Source organism: Thamnophis elegans, chromosome 4 (genome assembly GCF_009769535.1).
Source record: "Thamnophis elegans isolate rThaEle1 chromosome 4, rThaEle1.pri, whole genome shotgun sequence".
Taxonomy (NCBI): Eukaryota; Metazoa; Chordata; class Lepidosauria; order Squamata; family Colubridae; genus Thamnophis; species Thamnophis elegans.
Genome location: NC_045544.1, coordinates 76,401,270 through 76,418,309, shown reverse-complemented (window position 1 = coordinate 76,418,309; position 17,040 = coordinate 76,401,270). Strand labels below are relative to the sequence as shown.

The 17,040-nt window shown below is 38.9% G+C and overlaps 2 protein-coding genes across 2 annotated transcripts in view; one reads left to right on the top strand and one right to left on the bottom strand.

Annotated features, from left to right (window-relative positions):
* The window catches only part of LOC116507141 (MAD2L1-binding protein-like), an 11,135-nt gene extending 4,753 nt beyond the window's left edge, over positions 1-6,382 (bottom strand). Inside the window, exon 1 of the mRNA XM_032215088.1 lies at positions 3,837-6,382. The gene's annotated coding sequence lies outside the window, so the exon portion shown is untranslated. The remainder of the gene's footprint in view (positions 1-3,836) is intronic.
* Positions 1,391-15,855, top strand: LOC116507137 (epoxide hydrolase 1-like). The gene is made up of 9 exons (XM_032215085.1): positions 1,391-1,505; positions 7,278-7,488; positions 8,783-8,963; positions 9,896-10,126; positions 11,417-11,546; positions 12,767-12,978; positions 14,342-14,450; positions 14,704-14,829; positions 15,457-15,855. The coding sequence occupies exons 1-9, from the start codon at positions 1,477-1,479 to the stop codon at positions 15,659-15,661; spliced, it is 1,434 nt and encodes a 477-aa protein (XP_032070976.1). The 5' UTR covers positions 1,391-1,476; the 3' UTR covers positions 15,662-15,855.
* The last annotated feature ends 1,185 nt before the right edge of the window (positions 15,856-17,040 follow it).

Here is a 17,040-nt window from a genome sequence, read left to right as displayed (position 1 = left end):
GTTGCTGTAAGTGGGTTGGTTGGCTGTGTTGTTACATCTTGATTAGTTGATGGAGTTAATGTATGCAGACTAGTCGGCTGTTTCATAACATCCTGTGTGGCTTAGGTACTAGCTGTGTGCCCATTAGTCTTTTGTAACGACCTGGACAATGGGCTGCGTGATGACATCCTGAGCTCTAGTGTAGTGATATCCTGAGTCCTGTGCTGCAACATCCTGGGAGGTTGGCTGCGTTGTAACATCCTGAGCCTTTGCGTTGTAACCTCCTGAGTTCTGTGATGTAATGTCCTGAGCAGATGGCTGTGATGTAACATCCCAGGCTTTCATTTGCCTCTGAGTTTGCGGTCTGGCCATGTGTTCATGGCATGTGTCAGTTTGCTTTGTGTGGGGGTCAGAGGGGGGTGCAGCAGTTGATGATGCCACCGTGGTTTGGTTTCTGGATGGTGGTTGCACTTCGTCTATGAGATGGGTTTGGATTTGAGTCTGGTGAGAGTGATTGGTGGTGGCGTCCTGTGTTGTTCTGGGTCCGGTGTCGGTTTTCGTGGCTGAGCCTTGTTTGTTGACTAGGGCTAGTTTCCAGATGTCTGGTAGGCGGGAGGTATCGTCACATTTATTCATTTGTGGGGGTGTTTCTTTATTTCGATGGCTTCCATAATTATTCTCTTGTTGAAGTGTTCAGTTTTGGAGATTAACCTGGTTCCTTCAAAATCAATTTCATGTTCTGTTGTTTTAAGGTGCTATATATAAAAACTTTAAAAAGTTCAAAGGGAGGTAACAAAATGATCAAAGGTCTCAAACGCCTTGTCTAAAAGAAGAGGGTAGGATATTTTGAGATGCTTTCACCAGATATATATACCAAGATTAGAATGTGTTTTTGACATGGTTCCACCATGACTTTATTTATCAAATTTGTATAGCCACCCATCTCACACACAAAAAAAAAACAACCCATCAACTTTGGGTGGTGTACAAAAGCCAAGAATGAGAATGCAGATAGACATCTGCAGCTGATCTATTTGCTAGATTTATATATTGCATTTACTCCAGAAAACAAAATGAATGGGATTCATCAAGACTCCTTCCTTCATTTTCCCCCAAAAAAACAAAATATTGGCTGCGGTAAGTTGAATGATGGTCACCTGCCAAAAGCTATTTAATGAATTTCCATAGTTGAGGGTGAATTTGAACTTGACCTTCCTTAAATATAACCTATCTTCCTCTTTGGTGGTGGCTTTGAGAAATACAGCTCAAGTTCTTTGAGAAATAAATGGATAATCATAGAATCCAAGAGATGTGTCTTCGTGAGCAACCATGGAAGCAAGTTTTAGACGGTAGGTGGCGCTGAAAGACTATGTTAACTTGATAATCTATAGCCTTCAGCCACATATCAGAGGTCAGTTGAAGCAGGAAGTATCCAGAATTACTTCAACCCAGCGTAAGCTAAATTGAATTCATTTGTGGCTCTTCTTTGTTGCAGACATGTGGCAGCAGTTTCTGCAGACTGTCCGGTGAGTGTAAAAAGCGGCAACCAAACTGGGGAGGGGGTAGCATTTGAGTGACGGACAGTTGACAATTGCCTGGACTTCTACTAAGGAAGCTACTCCAGTAGTGAAGAAGCACTGGTTGTACTGCTGCTGGAGGGGAGGGGAGATCCTTAATATAAAAGCAGCCACTCCTAATTGTTGTGGACAGAAATGGTGCGATAAAAACGATAAGATTTTATTTATGCAGCAATGAAGTTGCAGTGCTTGCAACTTCAGGCTACAGATGTATCTTTTAATTCTTGCCTCTTATGTAAACATGCACAGAAACCATGATGGAGAAATCCTTGATATAATGAAACGTGCATATAGTATATGCATGGAACAAAGGAAAGTACATTCTGTATTGAGGATATAATGGAAGAACCATACCGCTGTTTTCCCTTTGCAAAATATTGAGAAAGTTAACCTGCAGTCAGTTTCAAATTAACATTCCTAAAATTCCTTGGTGCTGAAGGACTCTGAACCGCTAAATTATTTGGAGATATTTTTTGTGTGTAACCCATAGCAATGCTCTACATGAGGTTGTTCTTCAACAGCCTTCAGAAGTTTCAACTGGTGCACAATGCAGCTGCCCAGGTAGTAAAAAGTATTGGATGTTTGACTCTACCCCGTGAGCTGGATTGGTTACCAGTGTGTTTCCTGATGCAATTCAAGGTTCTGGTTGTCACTTTCAAAACATTTTGTGACTTTGGGACTCAGTTACCTGAAGGATTGTTTTTTCTTGATTGTTTTTACTCATCCAATCTGGTTAGGCAGGTTGGACATGCTCCAGGTTCCAACAACCAAGTAATGTTAGCTGGCTAAGAGTGATGGCTTTTCAGCTGTAACTCCCACCCTTCTGAACAAACAGCCTCCAGAGATTAGGATATGCCCAAACTTGTTCGTGTTTTGTAAAGTCTTGAATTTAGCTTTCATCAGCTAGCCGTACCCTTACTGAGATTTGAACCTGGGCTGTTTGTACATGTTAGGCAGTTGTATTAGCCACTAAACCACAAGCTCTCCTCCCTTATCAGCTGAGCCAAGGAAATAAATAAGTGTTAAGGGAATCAGTATGCTCCCTCCCATATTTGGGCATACCAGGTGCTTTGACATAACATGCATGCATGCATGCATGCATGCATGCATACATACATACATACATACATACATACATACATACATACATACTTTATTCAGTTTCTATGGCTGCTTGTCTTGAACAATTGACTCTAACAAGAAAAAAATACAATATACAGTTCAGTTCCTTGAATTGCACCTGGAAACACACCATGTGTTAAATTTTCAAGAAGTAAGTTTGAGGAAATTTGAATCCATTTAAAGTCATTTCAGTTTATAAAATATTTAAGACGTTTTATGTTGCTATATTGTGAGCCACAGAGAGCTGATTGGAATTGAGCAACATCCATATTAAACAAAATAAAATATTGGATTGTTTAGGAGCTTAAACTAGCCTTTTCTAGCCCTAGTCCTGTATATTTGAAATCGGTTCTCCAGAACTGGTTAGAACCTGCTGAATACCACCTCTGTTCCTATCCTATAAATTGAAATATGCATTCATTCTCTCTTTCCCTAACTCAACCATCTACAACTACGTTAGCAGTATTGTGAGAGGTATCCAGCTTCAAAACTGCTCCCCTGTGGACACCTCTACCTGGCAGCTTTGAATTACTTCAGTTCTATATTTGCATCTATCCAACCACATAATATTGGTGCATTTGAAGAAAAGAGACTTATGTTTTTCTTATAGCATGACAATTTTTTAAATAAAAACCGGAACAAAATCGGGTTTATATTATTTTATTCTATCCTATTTTCACAAAGGTGTAGCCTTGGACAGCCCAATTTTCCACTAAGAGTTTCGTTGCCTTATCATACCTCCAGGCTCCTGGGTTCAAGCACATCCTTCAAAAAGGTGGAGTCATAGAATCAGAGAATTAGTTGCGGCTACCAAGCTCCACCTTTGATTTTGTGTAAAAATTCAAATTGAAGTGTCCTCAATAGAAGATTGTGTAACCTGACAGTACTACTTATGACTTGACAGCCTTTGGAATTCTCATATCTAAGGTTTTGGGTTTAATTTAACCTTATTCAGTTTTGAGGATAATGTGAGGCCAAATCAGGGGAAAGAAGAGCACAAAAGATTTTACATACATTCAGGGGTGAAATTCAGCCGGTTCAGACCGGTTCAGGCAAACCGGTAGCTCTGGAGATCAGCTGGGGAGCGAACTGCAATTAAATGGAATGCAGCTCCAACAATCAGGTTGGCCCGCCCGCCCATCCCTGTGCTTTACTTACCTATATCCTCTCAACTGATTCGCGCAGCAGAGCAAATTGCCGCGCCTCAGCTGTGTTACTCCACAGAAGTAACATGGAAGGTAAGTTTTGTTAAAACCGCTGATGCGCGCAGAGCGCGCACACGAACCACATGATCACCGAACCAGTTGTTAAACCAGCAGGATCCCACAACTGCATACATTGCATTTGTCATTGATTGCTATTGGCACTTTAATATTTAAGCATCACTAGATGATAAGCCTGATTTATTCATGGCCTGTGGTAAGATGAAACAACATCATAGAAACATGGCAGAAGAAGGTGGAGCCTCCAAGGGCTATCAGCGGCCACGTCCAGCACTCACTAGTTGAATGAGATCAAAGCAGGATATATTGGCAATATACACAGAACCTCCCCTTTGATCTGTGGTCAGCTTTTTCACCTGCCATTCTGCCCTTGTCTTTCAAAAGACTGATAGAGCCTTGCTGACGCTAAGGCTAATCGCAATTATGCAATAATGCTAAACTGCTCAGTGTGCTAAGCATTTTACCTCCCTAAACTCTTATCAATTTAGTGCAAGGGCAAAAGCATGTAAAAATGGAACTATGACACCAACCCCTCCCCTATCCCTCTGGCTCTGAAAGTAGTACAAAGGAATTTGCAAATAAGCTTTTATCGCATATATGTCAAAAAGAAAAGAAGCAGGGAAGGCAGGTATCATAAGTAAAAGTTCTATTTCTGACTTAGCTCCATTTGTGACTGACTTTTTAAAAGAAATTTATGCAATTAAATGGAATGCAGCGGTAGGATATAGAAAAGAGCATAGTAATGACAGAGTTCTGTGGTTAGACCTAGTCCTGTACAGAGTGAGAGGGTGATGTTTTCATTGCCAGGTGATAATGTACAAAAGGGTGGTAATCCATCCAATTGCTTTATATATTCAAACTAACTTCATAATCAGAATAACTCAATTTATTAATGAAATGATACAGAAGCAGCAGAGACAGCATAAAGATTAGCAATGGGACCCACAAATATCAAGCTCATGTAGGACTCAGCTTCCTAATCAAACCATATGGATAGGTTCTGGAGGACACTACTATTTTAAAAAATCTTTTTGATATTAAGTGAAACAAGAGAGACCCAGTTTTTTTCTCTTGTAGTTAAGTCACTAGGCTGGAAACCAGAAGGCTGTGAATTCTAGTACTACCCTAGGCATGAAAGACAGCTGGGTGACTTTGGGCCAGTCACACTTTCTCAGCCTATAATGTCAGGCTTAGGCAACAAACCAGTTGGTCAATTTCTGTCACAACCAATGGATCAATATTTGGTTGATCCCCCCCCCCAAAAAAAAGAAGAACCTGAACCTGCAGGGAACCAGAAAAGAAATCAAGCGAGAAAAGAATAATCTTCTTAATCCAAAATCCATGATTATTTAGGAATGGGAGAAGTAAATGACAATTTTCCCCCTCCACTATTGGTCAGTTTGAATGACAATCACACTGCTAACTTCAAAATGATTTGGAAAGATTAAGGAAATGTTGCCCTAGAGAAGTGCCCTTACATGAAATATTTCCAGCTACCTTACAGAAAATAGAAGGTTCCTTCCCTATGCCAGGAAGGCACCAAATAATATTTTAAAAATGATCTTATATAAGTCATTGTCTTTCCTATATTCGATTAAAGTTTGGGAATAATAGCAACACCTTAGAATTAAGTTTAAAGATGAGAAGAGGAAACATTTTAAATTCCCAATCACTCAATAGAAAGATATGCTATTATTCTCTCTGCTTGGATGGAAACTAAAATAATTTTGTTGTTTTTTCCTTCATATGCCACTGATCCCAGGGCAAAGGGCAGTTTCAAGCTTTTTCTATTGCAAAAAAAGTAAATGTATAATCCAAAAGAATGTACCAAGTTAATAGTTGTCTGAAGAGATCTTGCAGAAGATACTGGAGTAAGGTTTCAAAATTGAAATGTGCACTATTCATTTGGCTTTAACAGATCACTCATTTAGTTAAGGTTCTTTTTAAGGTAGGTGATCTCCTCACCATACCACACTTGCCCCCATGATATGTAACTTACTTATTGTCCATAAAAGATTGTACTCTTGTTTTTTGAAATTTACATGCTTTTGAAAGTCTTCACCTTTTATTACTAAAAATTTGGAGAGAAAAAAAAAACATAGTAGCTGTGTTGATCATGGGGGGGGAGGGGAATCCAAAGCTTTAAAACCGATACCTTTAATAAACTAACAGCATTATAAATCACTACAAGTTTTCAAGTTTCTTTACCCAGCTAGCTTCTACACCCAATACTTTGAAGTTCTACACAGGTGCAGATTAATATCTATTGAAGTTTGTTAGTCCACATATCAACAAGTCGTCACATTTGGGAAATACTAATCTAGGTCTGGGGTGTCAAACTCAATTTCATTGAGGGCCGAATCAGGGTTGGGTTTGACCTAGAGGGACTGGGATGGGTGTCACGAGAGTGGGCATGGCCAGCTTGATATCACTTGTGTCAGGGGCGACTGTGGTGGCCCGAGTGCTCTGCCTGCGAAAACAGGCTCCCAATCTCCGTTTTTGACTGGGACAGCCTCCTGCAACCCTCTGCCAGTGATAACATAGCCTTCCCGGACTCCATTTTCGCTGGTAGAGGGCTGCAGGAGCTGTCCCAGTTGAAAATGAAGATTGGGAGCCCGTTTTCACTGTCAGAGGCACTGTGGGCTGGTCCTTCACATCTAAGCACCCCATTGGCCAGATCCAGCCCCCAGGCCTTGAGTTTGACACCCCTGATCTAGGTAATGCCTGTAGCTGGGACTCAGTATGATCAAGCTCTTTGATCATTGAATCTGTAGACTCTGATTTTGGACAAGCTGTTTTATGCTTTGGGTTTATTAGGGGTATAGATAAATAGAACAAACTTGTCTGTCCTTATATCAATCAAGAAAAAAAAACCAGGACTTACGCACTTTATCCACTGTATGTTTTCTCCTAAATTTTTATCCCAGGTAGCCACTACTTACCGTACTGATAAAAACTGGGTTCACCATTTCTGTTGTGTAGCAAGCATCAGCATGAAAGGGTGGCAGAAATGTATGAAGATGCAGTGATGTCTTTAAAGAAAGGTTAAAAACAAAGTGGCCAGAAGACTGAAGTCCCATCCCATTGCTAACATGCGTTCAATGCAAGATATATAAAAAGTATAGAGCTTTGATCTCATGACTGTGGCTGTCATCTTGCCCCTTTTGATCCGCTCTCCAACATCCCTGCCCAGATAAAATCCGTACTATCTCAAGTATTTGTTATCTTGAAACTTATGTTTTAAATCATGGAAAACTCCCCCCACCTCCCACGAATTTGTTGTTTTATCTGCAGCGGTTGGCTGCAAATGTCATTTTTCTTCTTTAATCAGAGCTCCTTTCAGATTCTACCTCAGATTATTTTGATTATTTTATAGGTCTTATGACACATCTCAGCAAAATGTGATTGCAGCGTCTTGTGTTATAGGAGGTGGAAGCCTCATGATTTACTGGCTCCTGACAAGGTGCAGGACGAAGACTCTAGAAATAGGAGAGGGATGGTGGGGCTTAGGTGAAAAACCATCAAGAAGTCAAGAAGATGAAACCATTAGACCATTCCAAGTGACAACCTCTGAGAAAGAAATCGAGGTATGAACAAACATGAGCAAATTCAAGAGACTTTGAAAATTAACTATACTGCCAGAGTGATGAATCACATGAAAAATTAGAGAAGTCAAGATGGTGGTTGCCACTGCATAACCAACTCACATAACCCCTTTATTTGCTGGGGGGAAAAGGCAGGGCTTCAATCCCATCATGGCAGACTGCAACTTAACTATCAACATGTCTTGTGTATTATTGTGCATCATTTACCTCACACTATATAATAACTATGTTAAATTTGGCATGTCGAATATACATAAGGCATATATTATAGTTTGTAGATTGTATGCCTACTTATGGGTCCCATAACTTACTACGTAGAACAGGAGTGTCAAACTCGCAGCCCACAGGCTGGATGTGTCATACCCAGTTTAGCAAAGGGGAAAAAGTTGAGAGATGTCATGTGGCGACAGTGGTGAAATTCAAAAGTTTTCCCTACCGGTTCTCTGGGCATAGCTTGGTGGGCATGACCTGGTGGTCATGTGACTGGGTGGGCATGGCTTCATGGCCAAACTATCACACTTTACACAAAAATAACACGAAAGCTGCACAACTGACACACCCAGTTCAGTTCAGTTTCAGTTTATTAAACTTGTATGCCGCCCTATTCCCAAAGGGACTCAGGGCGGCTAACAAACCAATAGGGAATAGGGGCAATACAAAGAAAACAAACAAGACAGAAACAAAATCCAAAAAACAGATTAAAAAGAAAACTTCACAACAGTCGCAACAACTCGAGTGGGGCTGGGAACTCATCAGCCCCAGGCCTGCCGGAACAGCCAAGTCTTGACGGCTTTACGGTGCAAAAGCAGCTGGACTTCACACAAAATGGCCCTGGCAACAAGCTCACACCTGTTCGTCGGAACTTTTTTTTTACTTTTTAAAGCATTTTTTTTAGTACTGGTTCGTGTGAATAGGTAGTAAAAAAAATGCTTTAAAGGAATTTTTTTTAAAGGTTCCGACGATCAGCTGTGACAATCATCTATGCTGCGTGATCATCAGAACTTTTGTTACTATTTTTAAGCATTTTTTTTACTACAGGTTCAGGCAAACTGGCCCGAACTGGTAGCATTTCACCCCTGCGTGATGACAATATGACCACATGAGTTTGACACCCCTGATATAGAATATCATGCAGTGATATCTGTCCAGCGTTACATGGGTTCAAATAAAATGACAAACAGCTGTCCTTTTAGGCTGCCTTCTCCAGCAAGAACATGCTCTTAAAATACCTGCTATAATATCATCCCCATAAAATATTATCTGTCTCTCTCTTTAGGATTTATACCTTCGGCTTGACCAGACCCGCTATACACCACCATTAGAGGGAGCTGCCTTTCATTATGGTTTCAACTCAAACTATTTACAGAAAGTGGTCTCCTATTGGAGAAATCAGTTTGACTGGCAGAAGCAAGTTAAAATCCTTAACCAGTACCCACATTATAAAACTACTATTGAAGGTAAATACTTTCCCACTGAGCTTTACATATAGCTCTCCTGTAATGGAACAAAGATCTTGTGTCCTGCCTGTTTTCTGAATTTCACATTAAACTTCTTCTCCTATACAGTAGGCAGTTTTTGTTGTTGTTGTTCCATTCAGTCGTGTCTGATTCTTAGAGACTGCTTGAAAAAAGTCCCTGCATTTTTCTTGGCAAGGTTTTCCAGAAGTGGTTTGCCATTTCTCCTTCTTAGAGTTGAGAGGAAGTAACTGGCCCAGGGATACGCACCTGGCTTTGTGCCTAAAGCAGGACTAGAACCAGTGGTGGGTTTCAAAAATTGTTGGAACCTACTCTGTGGGTGTGGCCTCCTTTGTGGGAGTGGCTTGCCACCCATGTGACCGGATGGGAGTGGCTTGCCGCCCATGTGACCGGATATGAAATTATGAATTAGTACTTAGGTCGGTCCAAGTAGCTATTCAGAAGTTAGTGGTTAGAAGCAATCGTAAAGCAAGATATGGAATTAAAACCAGAAATATTTTGTTGGCTATTTGAAAGGGAGTATAATATATATTTAATTTTACACATATTAGCAGCTACTGGAATTGTGTTTGCACAACAGTGGAAAAACAGAGATATGTAAATGAATAAATATTACAATGTGCAGGAATAAATAAATTGACAATTAAAGTCAAGAAGGTTTGAATACTTTTTCATGTGGGATTGGCTTTAGCAATTGCCAGCTAACGGAAACAGAAATTAGAATCCAAAAGTATGAAAGAAATACCAATTATGTAAGGAAAGGTCCCTAAAATGTATAAGGAAATATTACTAGATCATTATTAATGCGTAGATAACTGCGGGACATTACACACCTAGAACTCATGGTCTCCCAGTTTCATTCACCACTACATCAAATATAGCACTCACTATTCATTGTATTGAATTTCCAACAGGGATAGAAGTTCATTTCATTCATGTGAAACCATCTCACATCTCAAAAGACCAAATTGTCAGACCTTTGTTGATGGTGCATGGCTGGCCTGGCTCCTTTTATGAATTTTACAAGATCATTCCTTTGCTTACTGGCCCATCCAGTCATCTTTCAAACAGCGAAGATGTAGTCTTTGAGATTATTTGTCCATCCATCCCAGGCTATGGCTTTTCTGAGCCTCCCCACCAGAAGGGTAAGTTATTTTCCTAGCAAATGGTTTTAATTTATTATAATTAGTGTGATATTTTTTTTCTTTATGGAGGAACATGGAGTAATATGTTGGACGCACTGTGGCTGGACAAACTGTATGTCAATACGGTTTTATAGCACTTTAAGAGTTAGTGAATTTATTATGACCTTAGTTTGGATGGACTATTTCTTCAGGTATAGGATGATTATCGACATGAGGTAAGAAAGAAATGAAATGCAAAAGGCACAGACTATTTATGAGCCGTGGTAGCGCAGTGGTTAGAATGCAGTACTGCAGGTTACTTCTGCTGACTGCTGGCTGATTGCAGTTTGGCAGTTCGATCCTGACTGGCTCAAGCTTGACTCAGCCTTCCATTCTTCTGAGGTTTGTAAAATGAGGATCTAAACTGTTGGGAACAATATGCTGACTCTGTAAACTGCTTAGAGAGGGCTGTAAAGCCCTATGAAGCAGCATGTAAGTCTAAGTGCTATTGCTATTGGCAAATTACTAGCTCTGACTAGGGTTGCTTAATCCATGTTGCACAACTACTAGGTGGCAGCAGAGTTAGTTCTTGTGTCTACTTGTGCCATCTAGTGGTAATCTGGCCTATATATACAGGTAGTCATCGATTTACAATTCATTTAATGCCTGTTTGAAGTTACAATGGCACTGAAAAAATTGACTTATGATCATTTTTTACACTTATAACCATTGCAGTATCCCCCCGGGCATGTGATTTACATTCAGATGTTTAACAACTGATTCACATTTATGATGGTTGCAGTGTCCCGGGGTCATATCATCCCTTTTTGTGAGCTTCTGGCAAGCAAAACCAATGGAAAAGCCAAATTCACTTAACAACGGTCTTACTAATTTAACAGCTGCAATGATTCACTTAACAAAGGTGGCAAGAAAGATCGTTAAAAAATGGGGTAAAACTCGCTTAACAAATTTCTCACTTAGCAAGATAAACTTTGGGTTCAATTATGGTCATAAGTCGAGGACTACCTGTAATAGCTCTTGGGAGACATACATTCTTGCATTATGAACTAACAAGCGCTACAAGTGATAAAAGGTACATCATTATTCATGCCATAGATTAAACTCAGCCGTGTCATAATAAAATCATTTTTAGTAGTTTCTGTGTTCCAGAATCCTGTAAGTTTGAAATATTTCGTATACACTTATTGAATATTGACTTTTCTGATGTCAGATATGTATTTTATTCTGTTCGGCTTATTTTTTAAGTTCAAGACAAACACATTTTAATATCACATTTATCCCAACTAACAGGTTTTGACTCAGTAGCTACTGCTCGGATTTTTCACAAGCTGATGCAGAGACTGGGTTTCCAGGAATATTACTTGCAAGGTGGAGACTGGGGCTCCCGAATCACCAAGAACATGGCACAGATGCTGCCAAAGTAAGTGGTTGGAATCTCTCTGTCACTCGCTCCGGTGTTTTTACTTATATAATATGACAGGAACTGGAATGTTACAATATCCATGGTATGGAGATTAGATGATGTATGCACTATCAATTTTTCACCATTTAGTTTAGTTGGACTGCTGAAAAGCAGGTGGTTTAATTTACAAGAATGATTCTACTATGCAAATTAAAGTTGCAGCCATTATCATATAGCTGTACTAACCGTTTTTCTATGTTGTGAGTCTTTAATCTATTCCTGGAGAGATAACATACAGTATATTGGAAAAAAAATATTGTGCTAAATTATCAGAACAAATAATTTTAAAAAGTGGACTGGGGATTCTAGCCCCATGAAGAATTTTTTTTTTCCTCATGAAGAATTTCTAGATTGTTTAACTATAAGTAGAAGCAACTGAAAAATATCAGATACTAGCTGGATACACATGCTTTGCAACGGAACTATGTGATCGGGCTATGCAGGAGAAATTTGGTTCACAACCCGTTGGCTCAGTGGTGGTCGGTGATTGAAACACATAAGGGAATATAATTCTCGCTGCCTTGAGTCTGGAAGCAGTTCCATAGGTGGAAGACGTAGACATTTTGGTGAGGTATCAATGTTTAGTACTGTAAGGAACCCCAGACCACTCCTGAGTCGAGGAGTGGAACGTCTGCCAGTTTGAACTGAGGTAACGGAATGTGAGGCAACTGGCAGTTGAAGCAAGAGTTCTTTTCAGGTGGGGAGGGGGAGTAGAATGTCTAACCCATTAGCATCTGAGCGTGTTAATATAAGGCAATTGGCAGTTGGAACAGAGTTCTTTTCAGGTGGGGAGGGGGAGTAGAACTCCTTAGCATCAAAGCTTGTTAATTACTGTATAAGAAATACTAATGATCCGATGGTCATTTCAAAAAATCCTTTCTTAGCAAGTACCTAGAAGCCAAGAGGAACATACATGCCAAATTTCAAGTTTATAAGCTTTACGGTTCTGGAGATTTCGTGATGAGTGAGTGGTATTTGCCTTTTATATATATAGATTACAACAAAACAATAATTTTAGTTGCCTTTTACATCCTTTGTCAATATCAGTTTTCTCACATCTCTTAACATTCTTCCCTATTTTGCTGTTTCAAACGTGCTATATTATGCACACTTACTAATGAGTCTCAATTACCACCCAGTAAGTTTAGTTGGGATAACCTTCATTTTCTTGATTTCAGATCTGTAAAAGGGCTTCATGTCAATATGATCTTTATATCGAAAATGGGATTGGCAGCCATGATAGATATACTACTGGGAGCCTATGTACCATTTCTGGTGGGCCTAACCAGAGAAGACGCACGGCGCATGTTCCCTTTTTTTAAGCACATATTTTATATATTGCGTGAATCTGGGTATATGCACATCCAAGCCACCAAACCAGATACAGCAGGTTTGTAAACTCAATCCTTTATCAAAGATCAAAAACTCAGACATCAGATGAAACAAATCTGAATTTAATGTATAAAACATTTTTAAGGAAAGCAAGAAGCACCTATTGAAGCAATGAATCATAAGTTTCAGAGTCATGTGGTTCTACCCACAAATCTTGGATTAAAAAACAAAATTCAAAATCAAGACATGTTTATTTTTGTATTTGCAATAGAATTTTAAAGGGGCATGGTGGTCTAGTGGTTAAGATGCTAGGCTTGTCAACCGGAAGATTGGCAGTTCAAGACCCAAGTACCCTGCTATAGGATTAGCTCCCATTCCTGCCAACCCAGCAGTTTGAAACCATGCAAAGGCATGTATATAAATAAGTACCACTTTGGTGATAAGGTAATGGCTTTTCATGCACCTCAACATATAGTAATGCCAGCCACACGACCAAGGAAGTATCTTTGGACAATCCTGGCTCCTATGGCTAGGAAATGGAGATGGACACCACCCCCAAGAGTCGGACATGACTGGACAGGGGAAATCTTTATCTTTTTCATAACGCATTTTAAACAACTGAAACCAAATATAAGCACAAAGGATAGGTTGAATATTTGGCTGGATTAAATAAAATTAATTCCAAATTGCAGATTCACAGTCATAAAGCATTTTCAATTTTCTCTCCTACCCAAGAAGATATATATATTATCTTCCATGTCCCATACACATAATCTAAACCAAGGGATTGCAATCACCTTTTTGATTGTTGGAATATGACAACAAATACATATAATTTAAATCACAACTTAACATTTTACTCTTGTTACATTAAAAAGTATACATTATGACTACAGTATTGGAAAGATACCAAGATCTGCAACAAATCTATACTTTGATGGGATGCTTCTAAGCCATTTTTAACTCAATTCTTCACAACTCCTAGATATCCTTGTTCAAGTTTAATTCACTAAGTTGAGTTCTATAAATCTGAAATTGTATTATTTCAGCTGTAGGTAATACATTACAGATTGAATTATGTATGTTCATGTTATCTCCAGACAATGGAAGTCAAAAAACATTTTCAAACCTATTAATGCTATTCAAATATTATTTATTTCCATGGAGGGGAAGTGTGTCCAGATGCTTTGAGTTAGTATGCTGTATTTAACAGCAACCCAACACTCAATATTTCTTATACTTGAGAAGTTTTTTCAGCCAAGTTAGTTTCATACCTACAAAGAGTTAAGCCACCGTAATAAAAAATGAGAATTGGCTAGAATCCAAAGCCCTAATTCTTGCTCACGAATCTTTTTAATAGAGCTTCTAACTCTAATGTAAGCAAGTAATATGAAAGTAAATGTGCTGCTTTTCTCACCTAGGGTGTGGCCTGAATGATTCCCCTGTAGGTCTTGCTGCATACATCCTAGAGAAGTTTTCCACATGGACAGATGAATCATTCCTCAACATGGAAGATGGGAATTTGGAAAGGTATGATTATGTATAATAACTATACATTAGAAGAGAAATTGCAAATATAACTGCTGGCTTAGAATGATTTGGAGAATATTGCTGAAAAATGAACAGTCGCAAGTTATATCAGATGACTTGCAATTGTTTAATCCTCTGTATTCTCTTAGCATCAGCCAATGGTTGCTGGGCATTTATTTTCTCTGTGCTCTACACATGTGAACTAAGAATGTGCATTTAAGATCTGCTAATAAAGTGTGATGCCCCTTTTCAGGAAATACTCTCTGGATGAACTTCTGACAAATGTCATGATTTATTGGGTGACTTCCTCCATTGTGCCTTCAATGCGTTTTTATAAAGAGAATATGTCCCAGGATCCAAGTAATGCTCCTGATGCCAAGTAAGAAGGAAGAAATTATTCTGGCTTTGAAACTAAGTTAGATGTAAATATGAAACTTTCTGGTTTGATAAGTGAGGGCCATAATCAAAATTACTTTGCTCATATGAAACCTGTTGTGAATGCCTAGAGTTTAATTCTGTAGGACTTGATTTCATTGAGGGAAGCATCAGGGTTGTATTTAACCTCGGGGGTGGGGGGAGCTCTATGTCCTGCAGCCCTCTGCTAGCGAAAATGGAGCCCAGGAGGACGATATGCAGCCCTCCCGAGCTCTGCTTTTGCTGGTAGAGGCACCAGAGGCCGGTCCTTCGCTGTTTCCAGGACGGCTCCCTGGGTCAGATCTAAGCACTTTGCAGGCCAGATCCAGCCCACGGGTCTTGAGTTTGACATCCTTGCTATAAGATGTCCCAGAGAATGTTAAGTCCCAATTTCTAAAAAGACATTCAAAGGCTACTATTGAGCAGATTGTTCATTTAAAATGGGATAAAAGATTAATAATTCAGCTATATATGTGAAAATATAGATTCTCCAAACCATCTTGCACCTATACTGACACCAATGTAACTAAGAGAAAATAGCATCTAGTAATTAATGAACTAGATATGTTAGATATGTTCTCTTCTACCACAGGGTTGAAGTTTCTGTTCCAACTGGCATTGCTGCCTTCCCAAATGAACTTCTTCATTGCCCACGCTCCTGGGCAAAGAAGCAATTTAAGAACATTGTCACCTATACCTACATGTCCAGGGGAGGGCATTTTGCGGCCTTTGAGGAACCAGAGCTCCTGGCTGAAGACATCAGACAATTTGTGAAGAAAGTGGAACGTCTGAATTAAACTACGTAGCAATATATTTTCAGAAAATGCTTTATCAACCAATAAAGTTTCTGTACAGCTTGAATCACCTATAGCAAAATATTGTTACTGTTCAAGTATTAAAAAGAATTTCTTCTTGTGTGAAGCTGACTGTTAGAGTCATATAAGATATAAAAAACACAATACTGACATTAAAACAAGATTTCTACAAAGTAGCAGTTCTTGTTCAGATTTACTTCATTATACAAAATGAAATAGGACAGTTTTTTATAGTTCATTGAAGCAGCACTTGCACAATCAGATATTAAAGACATCACTTTATACATTTTTCCAAATTGATTAGTACCTGGAAAAATGTTGAATTTTACTTTTTAGACATGGTTACTTTTTCTCTAAACAAGGATGTATTGCTTCTTTCTAAGCAAGGAAGTATTAAAACATACAATAGTTATATCTTTAGATTGGTCCCCTTACAGTATATTACACAATGCCATAAAGGAAGACAGCCTTTTATAGTGTAGATATAATAAAACAATGCACTTAAAGCAATGTGCTTGTTATTTAAAGGCCGCAGCCTCAGAGAGTGCTTGGTCATTGCTACATCTGCCCAGATTTAACTCTAGTGTGAACATATTTAAGACTGCCACCAAAAGTCCCTTATATCTTTCTGTGCCTCAGAGTAACTACTTAAGAAACATATCCATTTTCAGAGTTACTCTATTGTCCCATCTATCTTCTTTCATCAGGCTTCTTTCAAAATGAGATTAGATATTATCCTATGCTTGTCCAATATTAATCTGTCTTCATACAATCTGAGCACATGCAATAGCTAGTGGGGAATAAGATTTCTTTTTCACCCATCTCATTACTTCTGACAGTGTTGGCAAACTGAACTGAACAGGAAATAAAAACCAAATTTTACAAACTTAAAATGAATTTATAGGAACAATTGAACACAACTTCTAATTCCATAAGGAGTAATTTTAAAATGTAAGCTCTACTAATAAAAATCAGAGGCAGGTTAGTATTCCAAAAGTGAATATTGAAATTGAAAACTGGAGATCATTCACATTTTAGATAAGCATGTATGTAATTGTAATCACACCTATCACCTAACACACACTCTGAATAGCTGCTTGAGATAGGAATGCACCTAAAGTATCATGATACATCCACTGTTGCAAGTGGGAGGGAAACTATGCTGACCTGAATTACAATCAAACTTCAGACAATTTTCACTATTGAAAAAAAGCAATTTGTATAACTTTCACCATATTTCTGGGGAAAATACTGGAATACATCAAATTTGCATAGGTGCACATATCCCACTGGAAATTCAGTATTGAATCAGGCGTATACTGCACAGATATTTTCAAGTATCCTTTTATAGTAAAATCTGC

Coding starts and splice junctions, on each gene's coding strand:
- LOC116507137 (XM_032215085.1), top strand. CDS start 1,477: ATGTGGCAGCAGTTTCTGCAGACTGTCCG. Junction 1,506..7,277: donor CAGTTTCTGCAGACTGTCCG/GTGAGTGTAAAA, acceptor ATTATTTTATAG/GTCTTATGACACATCTCAGC. Junction 14,451..14,703: donor GAAGATGGGAATTTGGAAAG/GTATGATTATGT, acceptor GCCCCTTTTCAG/GAAATACTCTCTGGATGAAC.